The 12,973-nt window shown below is 40.4% G+C and overlaps 1 protein-coding gene across 1 annotated transcript in view; it reads left to right on the forward strand.

Moving 5' to 3' along the window:
* The first annotated feature begins 12,884 nt into the window (after positions 1-12,884).
* The window catches only part of LOC111065884 (protein couch potato), a 76,294-nt gene continuing 76,205 nt past the window's right edge, over positions 12,885-12,973 (forward strand). The window contains 1 exon segment of the mRNA XM_022354323.2: positions 12,885-12,948. Coding sequence (XP_022210015.2) covers positions 12,885-12,948 — 64 coding nt within the window.

Consider the following 12,973-nt stretch of genomic DNA (forward strand, 5'->3'; position numbering starts at 1 on the left):
AGCAAAGAAGAAACGAAATTAAGTGCAAGAACATTTTTATGACAGCTAATATTATAAAAGACACACATATTGGAAGTTTTAAGGTTTTTCATATGCTTTTGACGGGGAACAAAGGAGTGGGAAGAAAGATTAAGACACTTTTGTCTTCAAAATCAAATTAATAAAAATATTAAATATGTTATTGAGCATATTGGATGCTTATAACCATTTTAATATTGATTTTACCTTTTTTTTTTTTGGCTATTCATTAGTTTAATAGCACCTTTAGTACTTTTTTAAGGCCACTAATGGTAGTTTATATCAATTTCCAATAGTTTCAAGTATTCAACTGCCATTTATCCTGCATTAAAGTGTTCAAAGAATAATTTATTTAGTCAGTCTTTTAACTTTTAGACCTGTTTAATACATATTAAAAATTTCTAAATAATTCATTTTGGTTTTTCCTCCATTGTCTGTTTAGACCCGAATATAAGTAGATAATAATTTATACCAAATTCATACACAAATTGGTACAAAAAAAATGAGATCATATTTATGTCCGTTTTCCACTCCACTTTCAATACTGTTTTTAGCCAAAAGATAATCATTTAGACCCATTTTAACAACCATTGAGAGTTTCCATGGTATTTTTTAATGCATATTTAAATATGATTGTGTGGTAAATAAAATACATGCATAATTTAGCTGTAAAAATATCCATCACATTTAACAATCAACAAAATTGCAAATACACAAAGGAAGGTCCAAACGCCTGCAAAATGCTTAAATCTCCAGAGAACAAGAGACATCAGTGTGGTTAAGGGAGAACCCAGAGAGAGTTGGGGGGCAAAACATATCTTCCCCGTTGTCTCTGGGGGTAACCGAAACCTCCCGCCTCTGCCATCATTTCGTTCGTTTGGCTGGTTGGTGGTGCCACACCACCGTGAGATAATGCTTACCACAGGTGTGTCAATGACTTTGCCAAGGGATTGCGATATCTCGCGCGGGGTATATGTAATGAAAACGAGAACGAAAAACCCCAAAGGCAGAACGAAACAGAGAGAGAGAGAGGGAGAGAGAGAGAGAGAGAGAGTGAGTGAGACCCTAAGGGAACTCCAGGGAGCGGAGAATCAGTCACCAGGGCAATGGCAATGGCAAAGTGCACTGCGGAATAATTTCCACTTCCGACATGAAACATGACAAAATACAGACAACAACAGCAAAGGGCAGAAGAGAGTATGAGTGAGAAAGAGACTGAGATAGAGACAGAGATATAGAAGAAGATAGTGGCCAAACAGATGGGCCAACAGGAAGAGAAAGACAGCAGGCGGTACGGTGCGGGACAGCAGGAAGGGGAGCGGCAGCCGTGGCGCGGCCCGGCCCGGTGTTTGGGCCAAAACGCGAACCGGTGACGAGGTCAAGCTAAAACTATTAAAAAAAAAAAGAAGAAACAAGAACCGGCAAAAGGCAGAGGCCTCAAGGCAGAGAGAGACCTGAGAGCTCTGTTGAGGCTGTCTGCTGCTCCCCTGTGTCCATGCATGGCCATTTATTACTGTAGTTACCTCTCTCTCTCGATGTCTCTCTCTTGCTCTGTTTTAATCAAACTCCAAGCCACATAGTTTACTTGAGCGACTGCTGCCTCGTTTCTTTTTTTTTTTGTTTTTTTTTTTGTTTTAAGGTGCGGTTCAGTGGCCTTTTGGTGGCCATAAAACCAACGACAGACCCCAGGAAAGGGCCTGACCATCAGCTGTCGCGAGGCTCGTTAGGACAGAGAGCGAAAGAGAGAGAGAGAGAGAGACACACTCCTTTCTTCCTTCCGAGGGTTGCAACAAGGGTTGGGGGTTGCGGGTTTTTGAGGTTGGGGGTTTCGTTTCGATTCGTTTGCGTTGCCTGGGTAACCACCGTAATTTACAACCAGCATGAGAGAAGCAGCAGCAACGGCAGGCGGGCGGGCGGCACACCAGAGGAAGACCTGCCACACGCAAACCCAAATGAACATGCAACATTAATACGCAGCCAGGACACCAGAGGAGAGTGTGAGGCAGTGAGGGGTTTGTAGTGGGTGCACCCCTATCCCTATCCCTATCCCTCTCTCCCTCTTTGGTGTGCAACTTGGGCAATAAATTTTGGAACTTTATTGTAGGCGCACGTGCTTAGATGGACTAGTCTAATGCCACCAGCACGATACATTTTATACCGATGCATTTACAACCGATTCCTTTATCAGCGATCCTTTTTGCTGGCAAATATTATTTCGCATTGCAAAATCAAAAATATTGTTTCATTTTAAGTGTTTTTTTTTAGTATAATTTTTGTGCAATTTTCGTGTTTTAAAATATTTTTCAAAAATTTCCAAGAGCTCTTTGAATAAACTGTTTTCAGAAACAAAAGAAAACCCACTTAAATTTCAGTTGAACAAAACCAATGTGCAAAATGCAAGTGACAAGAACTCAACGAAAATCCAAATTCGTTAAAATTCATTAAGCAAACAAAACAAAAAACCAAATTTTTTGCAATTTGTATTAAAAAAAAATGTTACTATAAAGTTTGCAAGCTGAATATTCTGACAGCAAAAACTGAAATTTACTATGCAATGGGTTGGGTACCCAGTAAAAATTTGTGAATGGCAACAGTTAATCGAGAGTTCAATCAAAGAAAATATTATAATAATAATAAATTGTTATATTGTCTTTGGTTCAATGGCATTACTTCTTTAAGCATAGTGTAAGAGCCACCATATTGGGTATTTCTAACCATTTATTTTCCTATTTCCACTACTCTTTCTTCTGGTCAAGCCTCCCCTCATTCACCTTTACTGGACTACTCCTCTTTCTTGTGTTTCCACCAAATTTTAATATCTTTATATATTTGCTTTTGGGCGCCCCCCCACAGACACAGACACATAAGAAAATGTCAGAAATGTATTTATAAGCAATTTAGCATTCATTTTGCATTGAGTGTGCCCCCGCCCCGTCGTCTTCTTCTGGCTGATTGATTGTTCGAATTTGTCTCCAACGTTTTGTATATTTATGCAGCATTCGATGGAGCTACAACAAATACAGATACATTTATAGCTACACCGCTGTAGATACATTTGGTAGGTGCACAGATACAGCTGCTTCCGCTGCTTTCGTTTCGTGCAATTTATCAAAAAGGCTCAATGCCACCTTCCAAAAAAAAAAAAAACAAATTGATAAACTATGCAAAAGATGCAAATGTATCTCACAGATCTAACTCAAATAAAAGCTGTATATGGTTGCGAGATTTTGCTTTTTTTTTCGAAGGGTATTTTTGCATATTTTTTTATATTGGCCATATGGATTACCCAATTGCCGAGGATTACACAATCTATGCGAAATGTGAGACGGAGGGAGCTCCACAAGTGCACGACAACAGATACAGCTACAAGATACTCCATATTAAAGGCTGCCTGCCACACGTTGCTTCTGCTGCTGTTGCTGTTGCTGTTGCTGCTGCTTCAGATGCCTGCTGCTCATGACGCAAACGTCATTACATTGCCTTTTGTCAATGCTTCGCTCCCCACGTCTCCTGTCGTCATATCTCCTGCAATGCAATAACCAAGTGGCAGGCAGACAAGCAGCACAGCCAGCAAGCCAGCCAGCCAGCCAGCGATGACGACTCTAATGGAGAGATTGATCCCCGTTGCACGAGTTTCTGACGCGCCATCCAACAACAGCAGCAACAGCAACAACAGCAAAAAAAGAAAAAAAAAAAAAAAGAAAAGAAAAAGAAACATAAAAGCAGCAACACACACAGCAGGCGAAAACACCATTGAAAAACGTATCTGAAACGTAGCTGGAAAGACAATGGCTTCAACGAAAAATCAGCGGGAAATGGCGAATGCCAATAAGCGGGCTCAGACACACACAGAAAACAGAGTCAGAGTCAAGAGGCAGCCAGGCAACAGCATGAAAGACGTGGTGCTGTGCGGTTGCACGCTGGCGATGACAAAGTTATGGCAAAAATTATGGAATGGCAAATAAATGAACTTCAGCGAGAAGTTCCATTAAAAAACACTAAGAAAGTTTTACAGAATTTTAATGAATAAAAGTTTAAATCGTTTTTACATAGAGCAAATATGTAATATAAAATATTAATCATAGAATCTACAGAACAAATTATGAAATTGTAGACCCTAAAGAACATTCAGGAAAATATATAAACAGCCAGGAAATAGTAAAAATACACCTAAAGGATCTCTCGAAATGGTCATTGAAATATGTATATTAACAAAATTAAATACAGAATTAAAAAAAATGTAAACGAGAAAGAATTATGAGAATTTTTGTTTGTTTGTTTTCGCGGCTAATATTTCATATGTAAATTTACCCAAAACTAAAACAAATTTTATATAATGTAATATCCCCATGTTCCTCTCTAATTTTCATTGAATGGCAGCAATAGATTCATGTCTCTATGCTCATATTCTTGTACTTATTATCTAAAGTTCCCCTCTCTAAATTCCAATCATAGATAAATGTGAAACTCTTTTTCCATCACGTTGCCATCTCTAGTTGTTTGATAAGCTGCTGCTGCTGCTGCTGGCTGATGCTGCTGACTGCATTGACAGACTGCCATCATCGTCATCATCAGAAAGTCATTCCCTACCCAGTCTCCCTCTCTCTCTCTCTCTCCCCCTTCGCTATGGAGACCATATGGAGATATTTGTGCTCTCGCTCGTTTATAGTGTGTTTGCAACTGTTAGTTGGGGGGGATTATTACAAAGTAACTGATGCCGCGGGGCCTGCAGGTCTTTTGTTTGCCTTAAGCTTTAGATACGACGGCAGCGAACTCCGACGAGCGTTGCGGAGTGGAGCTGGAGAGGAGTCAGCACCCATCAGAGCCCATCGAAGATCGAGTGTGCGCCTTTTGGCAGTGCGTTTTTTTTTTTTCTCTAGCCTCTGAGCCCTGGGCTCTACATCTGTCTCTGGGCTTTGACTGTGACTCCCCATCACTGCCTCTCCATATGTCTCGCTGTCTCTGTGTGTGTCTCTGCCTCTTACCTCTGTAACTCTGACTCTTGCTTCGGCTTCTCCCTCTTGCCTCTCTAACTCTGCTTCTTGCTTCTGCTTCTGCCTCTTTCTTTGTATCTTTGGCTCTGCCTCTTGCCTCTCCATCAGGCTTTGCTTTTCTGCTTAGGATGACTCTTCTGTGTCGCTGATGTTGCATCACTTTGTGTGTGTGTCTCTGCCTGCCTGCCTGCCTGCTTGCTGCATTTGCATTTTCGGTTAATGTGAAGTGCAATGAGGTGAGGCGAAGTGTGCCTGGCCTGCCTCTGCCTCTGCCTCTCTGCCTCATGGGAAGCGGCGGCGTGAAATGCAAACAGTTGCCACCAAAGTAGTTGGAAGTTTGGAAAATTGAAACAGCTTCAAGTTTGAAGTTTCAAAGCTGCGGCCAGCAACAAAGCGCCGCAGCAAAAAAAAAAAAATGTGTAACTAAATAAATAGATTTCGCGGTTGAGGCGACGACGGCCGGCCACCTGTTGGCTGCCAAATGCAAATTTGCGCAACTTGTAGATACAGATACTTTCAAGAGGGGGGTAAAAATGTTTTATTTTTCCACTGCTCAGTCTTCACTCCTCACTCTTCACTTCTCAATCTCCACTCCTAAGTCTCTACTCCTCACTCCTACCTCTCCACTCTTTTTCTGCTTTTGCTTTTGGTCATTCAACCGCAGAAAACTTCAACAGATACTTTCCATTTTCTCTACTCATTATGGCAATTATGCAGATACTTATGCATCTTTCTGGCATCTTTCTTGCCCGTTTTGCATTGTGTAATTTGCATAAACAAAACGTTCATCAATCCGATTGGTTTGACATCTTTGTTGAGTGAGGAAACCCACCACGGTGCCGGCCCCCCCAAAAGGTATATCAATCACGACTGGCCAAAGTATCTGAGTATCTTTAAGATACATGCTCTGTGCCAAAGGGCACACACAACTGTTTGTTTGGTGTTGCCTTAAACTGGTTTAACTAGTTCTACTGCCAGGAATGACATTCATTAGCCTACGATTCTTATGATTCTGTGTGTCGTCTAGACATTTGACCAAAGTTGGGCTTAATTTTAGTTTTTTTTTTGTATTTTGATTCGCCCACTACTGCTCTCTCTCTCCCCCGCTCTCTATATTCTCTGCTTAAATTACATCTTGAAACACATCTTGGGGGACCTTGAGATTTGGCTTTGCCGTTGGCTTTTCGGCTGGCATCCAACAAATTACAGTTTCTGTGGCCAAGTGGCCATGTGGCATGGTGTGGGCGTACGGACACAACTCCCTCTCTAGCGCTGGAGTGGGACGGCAGTGTGTTCTAGTTTTCTTCAGAAATATTCAGATACTCTCACTAAATTTTGGGTAATTTTTGCTTTGATGAGAAGTTTTTTTTAAATAAATTATAGAAAATATATATGAGATATAGAAATAAAATCTGCTAGACTATTGCAGAAATAATTTATTTATTAATTTAATAGCAGAAATATATTTTATATTTCCTACATACATGTCGCGTGCATGATGCGGCCAATCAATGCTTCAGACTCGAGACGCACAAGCGAAGCAGACAAAAGAGAATGTCCACGAATACAAAAAAAAGGAGAATGTCCAAAAAAAGTACAAAGAGAGATTCCGATTCTCGAGTTTCGCTGATTAACAAATAGTTAGTTCCTATAGTTTCTTTCATAGTTCGAGCATTAAATATTCTTGAAGATGGTTTTTTCCTTGCATTTTATAGGGTACTTACAGCTACGATCATACTCAAACTCTCTTCTTTCCCTGTTCTCACTCTCCATCCATGTGTGTTTGGTGGTCTTCTCTCTGGTGTTTGTCGCCGCCAAAACAATCTCATGGCCCGGCAGCGGCAGCAGCAGCAGGTCGTTGTGAAGGCATCGCTTGCATTGTTTTGGCTTTCCCCAGATTTTGCTGTTTCATGGCATACCATCAGTGCTAAGCCGCCGCCCATTCCCCTTTGCCCTTAGAGCACCAACGGAATTCCTTCAGCCATTCTTCTGCTGCTGCTGCTGCTGCTGCTACTCTTCTGCCCTACACTTCAGCGACGTCGACGACGACGACACTTTGTCTATGTCTGGGAGCAAGCAAACGAGGAGCGCAATTGATGAACATGTTAAGTGCTTTGGCCGAGGGGTTGTTTGGGTTGGGTTGGGTTGGATTTTGGGCTCTGCCCTGCTGCTGCTGCGACTGTTGAAAGTTTTTTAGAACGCCACTTCCTTACTGCCACAGTTTGTGGCGCTTCTGCTGCTTCCTTTCTGCCGTTTGCTGCCTTAGTTTCTGCCGCTGCTTCCGTCGTTTCCGTCGCTTCCTTTAGCGTTTTTTTTTTTGGTTTTGCTTTTTTTTCGGGTGGGTTTTTTTGGGGGAGGTGTTAAGTGGTTGTGGGCTTGGAATTCTGGCGCTTGGGAAAGTCAATTATGGACCAGGCTTTTGTTCAAGTGGCTACAGTGGGTGAGGAGAGGGTGGACGCAGAGGTAAAGGCTGGAATTGGAGCACACAAACACACAAACACACACACACACACACACACACACATGTGTGTGTGCTTACAGCAATCAAACCACACAGAGAGAGAGAGAGAGTTAGAGAGAGAAAGAGGGTCGGGTCGGGTCGTTTCGGGTCTAGTGTCTCTTAGAATCAGGAGGGAAGGGGAGGGAGGCCTGCCCCAAATTTTGCTTGCAAGAAATGCCGACGTCTGGCATTCGGTTCTGGGTTCTGCTTCTACTGCAATTGTTGGCGCTCCTTCCCTTCGTATTGTTTCCATATTAATTAAACGCTAAATTTAACACAAAGTCAATTATGCTAATCAGCTGCGAGAATACCAGGACGCAGCATACAGGCTACAGATTGTACTCCTGCCACTCCTGCCACTTGTCCTTCGATGCCGACACGAGCTCTGCGTTCCACAAAATTTGATTGGCAATAAGCCCACAAGCAGCAGCAGCACCAGCAGCAGCAGCCACCCCCCCAGTGGTGGGATTTATTCAGTTCCATTACAGTATTTCCCCCCTCCTCTGTTAAGCTCCATCTCCTGCTCTCCCTTAAGTCCTCATTCTCCCCCTCGTCTCGTTTACTTTGATTGTATTTTCTGTGGTTTAGTCTTCAGCTGTTTTCGAATTTTGGGGCAGCAATTACAAATTAGATAAACCGCCGCATAACAGAGAGAGAGAGACAATTATGATTTGATTGAGCAGGGAGCAGGGAGCAGAAGAGAGAAGCCGAGGGCAGAGAAAGACAGATGGAAAAAGAAAGAGAAACGAGAAGGAAGAGAAAGGGACCATTAAATGTAAAATTTGTTTAAGAAAAATGTCTGAAATTGCAGTCCAATGCTAGAGATTGAGCGACATCCTACACTCAGAGAAAAAAGCCCCGCAACAGTTAAATATACAGTTATATTTACAAATTACAAAAACAAAAAAACTTAATATATAAAAAAAAAATTGAAGAAGTAAAAAACTAAAGCAAATAAATTAAAATAGCACAAATAATTAAAAATAAATATATCAATAAAAAGAATGACACATTAAAAAACAAACAAAAACCTAAAATAATTTTCCATGCATAAAAACAAAATAAAAGTTTGCCATATCAACAATATTTATTAATATAAATGTATATTAATATAATATAAATATTAATATATTAATATTATTAATTATTAATTATTATTATTATTATTATTAATTATTATTAATATATTATATATAATAATACAAAAGTTTCTTCAGTTTGAAATACGCTTATTATATTATTAAATATTAATTTTTTAAATGCAAGCAGGAGAAAATTCATTAAAAATCACTTTGACTTTAATATGAATATTAAAATATTATAATATATAATAATATTTATATTAATATTATATTATATAATAATAATAATAATTATTATAATATTATATTAATATTTATATTAAAGTCAAAGTGAGTTTTAATGAATTTCTCTCTGCTTGCATTTAAAAAATTAATATTTAATAGAAATATAAGCGTGTTTCAAACTGAAGAAACTTTGTACACGCACTTTTCCCTTCACGCGCACAAATGCATTAATAAGTGTAAAAAAAAGGTTCTCCGAAACAGAGATAGAGACAGAGAAAGAGAGTGGAAGAGAGCTACAGTTAAAGAAGTTTATTCCTTCCTTCCGATTCCGTCAACTCCCTCCAAGTGCCGCTTATTAAGGCATATCCTAATCAACTTTTCATCCTTCACATTTGCTGTTTCGTTTTACCTTTTCCCTTTCGCTTCTTTTTGCTTTACTTTTGACGCTTCTTTTTGTCTTGTCGTGCCTGCGTCTGCTTCTCCCACACCTGTCTGTCGACACCTGTTCTGAATGGAGTGGAGTGAGTGGCGGTAGCATCTGTTGTACGATATCTTGCGTCATTTCAGCGCGCCAAAGCAAGCGACGGCATTAAATCAAAACCACTTCCGTGCCAACTGTCAGTTGCTCCCCCAATGGAGGGGACGTCCCCTGCTCCCCTTTGTCTCTCTCTCTCTCTCTCTGTCTCGTGTGTGTCTCACATGATTCTTCACTCAGTGGCCAACCAGTTTCAGTGCTCTGTTCTCCGCTGTCTGCCTTTTGTCATTTTGCTTTAAGTAAATAAGCGAAATATCAGACAGTAACGGGGGAGGGAGGACAGGAATCCATCAGAGTAAAAAAAAAGGGTTGCGCCTGCATGTAATCCGAAACTCTGTCTGGGGTTACATGTCATTCTCCCAACCACACACAGACACCCCCAATCAGAGGACACCCAAACCACCCCCACCACCATTAAGGTAGCCAGGGAAACAGGTAGCCCATCAAATAGCATGTGCAAATATATACAAAAGGGAAAAGAAGAGAGAAAGAGAGAGAGAGAGAGAGAGAAAGAAAGGTAGGGAGACACTGAGAAAGAGTTACGGGGCAAAGGATTCTCTTGCAGATTGGGGGGGACTTTTGAGCTGCTTATAAGTAAATATCGCTTTAGTTTTTTTGGGGTATTTTATTATTTAAATATGCGTATATGTGTGTGTGTGTGTGTGTGTGGGTGTCGCTGTATCTGTGTGTCTTGGCATAAGCTAATTGAGGAATGCAGCCGGCAGCTGCAGCCCCAGAGGCAGCAACTGAGCAAACCTTGCCGGCAGTCGCCTAGCGATGGATGCATGAATGGAATTTGCTTAGCGTTTCGCTTTAATCTGTGGCTCCTTATCACCATATCGCATACCATCTCTCTCTCTCTTCTCTCTCTCTCTCTCTCTTTTACACACTCATTCTGTCTCTCTCTCTCTCTCTCTTTCGCTTTCTGCCTCTCTTGCTTGGCATCTTCTTCGCTTGTTTGCCAGTTTTCTTGTCCCTCTTATTTGCACATCATTAGCAAAAGAGACGAAGCCCCGCCGCCAGTAGAAGGCCAAGCAAACTCTGTAGATACTTTTGTATCTGCAGCTCTGTTTGTAGTCTACAGGTAAATGCCTCTGTGTCGCAGCTAAAGATACTTTTTGCATACTTTCAAATGCACCAGTGATTGCAGGGGAAACCCCAAAAAGTCAGCAAAGAAACACTAAGGAAAAGCGCACAGCAGCACAAACAGGAATGGGAGGGTACAGGAATTAAGGGAAAAAATAGGAAGAGAAAAAGTGTGAGAGAAATAGCGGAAACAAGGGGTGAAACAAGGGCAGAAAGAAGGGCAACAAGAGCTCAAGCAAAGACAGAGTGGAGAGCCCAATAAATTTCTCATTCAAATGGGAAACGGATTTCAGTTACAACCAAAACAGGAGCCTAACCAAAAACTCCTCCAAATAAACGAGTTACAGCAGAAAGATACTTTGATGCGAGGCCCAAAAAGTCAAGGAGTTTCAGGGCCAAAAATGGTAGAGAAATTTCAGGCTCTAAAAGTAGGAGGAGTGCAGAGAAGTTCACGAGGCTTTGAGCCGCCAGTCTACCGCCACATCGTTCAATTGTTCCCCTTTTGGGGGAAATGCTCTTGACCACAAAAATTGATTCGAACGAACTACAGACACACACACACACACACAAAGAAAGAGGCAGATAGACCTACAAATTGTTGCCACAAAAACTAAGACTGAAACGATCGCCTTTCGCCTGCTTCTTTGTTTGTTGTTGCTGTTGTTGCTGTTATTTTGCATTTAAAAAAATTGTAGGCAACAATTGGCCAAAGCCACAGAGCAGCACCACAAAAACAGAGCAAAAAATCCATTGACCAGACGCCGGACAGGGCCATCGTTTTTGGGGCATGCCATGCAATTTCTGTTTGTGTGTCTGTGTGTGTGTGTGGCAACAACTTTCTACCCCTTTGCCACACAGCCTCCGCCGCTTTTTTGGAAACTCATGAAACCTTTAAGAAAAACTTTAAGCTGGCAACCAAGCTTCCATTTAAATTGATGTTTCTGTATCTTTTATGGCTTCATCTATGGATAAGTTTATTGAAATCATTTCGTATCTTATGGATAAACATTAATCGCTGTCGTAAAGTATCTGTACTTTCAGTTACTCTATTTTTGTTGCAGTTGACTAAAAGATCTTAAATGTCTTAAATTTTATGTGAAAAAAGCTAACACCAAACACACACACACACACGAGTGCCATAAAGTTTTAGTGGCTTTTTGGGGTGGCGCCACATTGCTGAAATGTTGTGCATTTTATGTGATTGCCAGAAGAATATGCCTGTCACATGTAAATGTAGAAAATAGAAAATTTCCAACTATGGAAAAACTCCACGAATTCTGCTACATTTTTTCCATTCATTTCAAGCATTTTTTTTGTTTATCTTGTTACTTATGGACAATTTCCACACAGTTTTCACTGCATTTAAGACTTCAATCTTTGATTTTTACTACATTTTCTTGAATTTATTTACATTTCTAGCATTCCTATGCTTTATGGCCTTATGGACACTTATAACATTATTTATGCCTTAAAAATGGTTTTAAATTATACAAAATAAAATATTCTTATCTAATAACTAATGAAAATGGAAAACTTTCAATTTAAATATTTTCTGATACAACAAATCTAAAAATACTTCGAAATAAGTTTTATTCGTGCTCTCTTTTGTCATTCTTTTGCTTTAGTTTATTCTCTGGAAACTAATTTTAAATCTTTAAAATACTTATAAAATGTCTTATCTTTTATTCTTCCTTTGCAGGTGAGTTCCACGGCAAAAAAAGCCCTGCCCCCAACCCCCACCCACTTAAATAAAGACAAAGCTCTTCTTGGTCTCTGTTTCTGTAAGTAAAGAAAAGTTTTGTACATTTTCCCATTGAATTTGATCTGCATAATGCTTGCTTTTTCTTTTGCCTTTTACCATTTTTTTTTTGTTCTCTTTTTTTTTTGCTCAACAATAAATCATGACCGAGGGAAATTTCACCAGTTGGTTGCTGCTCCATTTTATTGCATTTTACTTAGTATTATTATTATTATTATTATTCTGTTTGGGCACCTTCTCCTTTCTACCTTTGCCTTAAATTATTTTCTTTCCCGTTTGGTAAATTCGGGGAAGTTTCAGGACAGAGTCTTAACTATTGTTAAGCACTTTTCCGCAAAGTTTTCCGCTGGCTTTTCTTGCTTACTTTTTGGGGAACTTCTTTTTGGCTAAGCAAAAGTGGCAGCTGTTTATGATAATCACGAAAATTTATAAGCTTCCCTCAATTGTTTAAGCCGCTCTAAAGAGAGATAAAACGAGAGTATAGAGTGTATCTGTAGGTAGCCTCTTATGTATCTGTATCTGTAGTTGTGTGTGTGGTATGTATCTGTATCCAGTGCACTTTTCCTAGAGCCCCTTCTGTCTTTGCCATCAAGTGCCTTTGCCTTTTCCGCAGCTAATTGACATCATACACTGAACTCATTCACATTAATTAATGACATCATTCACAAGAGCTGCCGGGTCAGTCATGAATGAGGAGGCATGGCAAGGCAGGCAGGCAGGCAGCCAGCAGGAGGCCACACAGTGCGCGGGTAGGGGGCTTGGGCGGCTGCCACT

The sequence above is a fragment of the Drosophila obscura genome, unplaced genomic scaffold, assembly GCF_018151105.1.
Source record: "Drosophila obscura isolate BZ-5 IFL unplaced genomic scaffold, ASM1815110v1 contig_4, whole genome shotgun sequence".
Classification (NCBI taxonomy): domain Eukaryota; kingdom Metazoa; phylum Arthropoda; class Insecta; order Diptera; family Drosophilidae; genus Drosophila; species Drosophila obscura.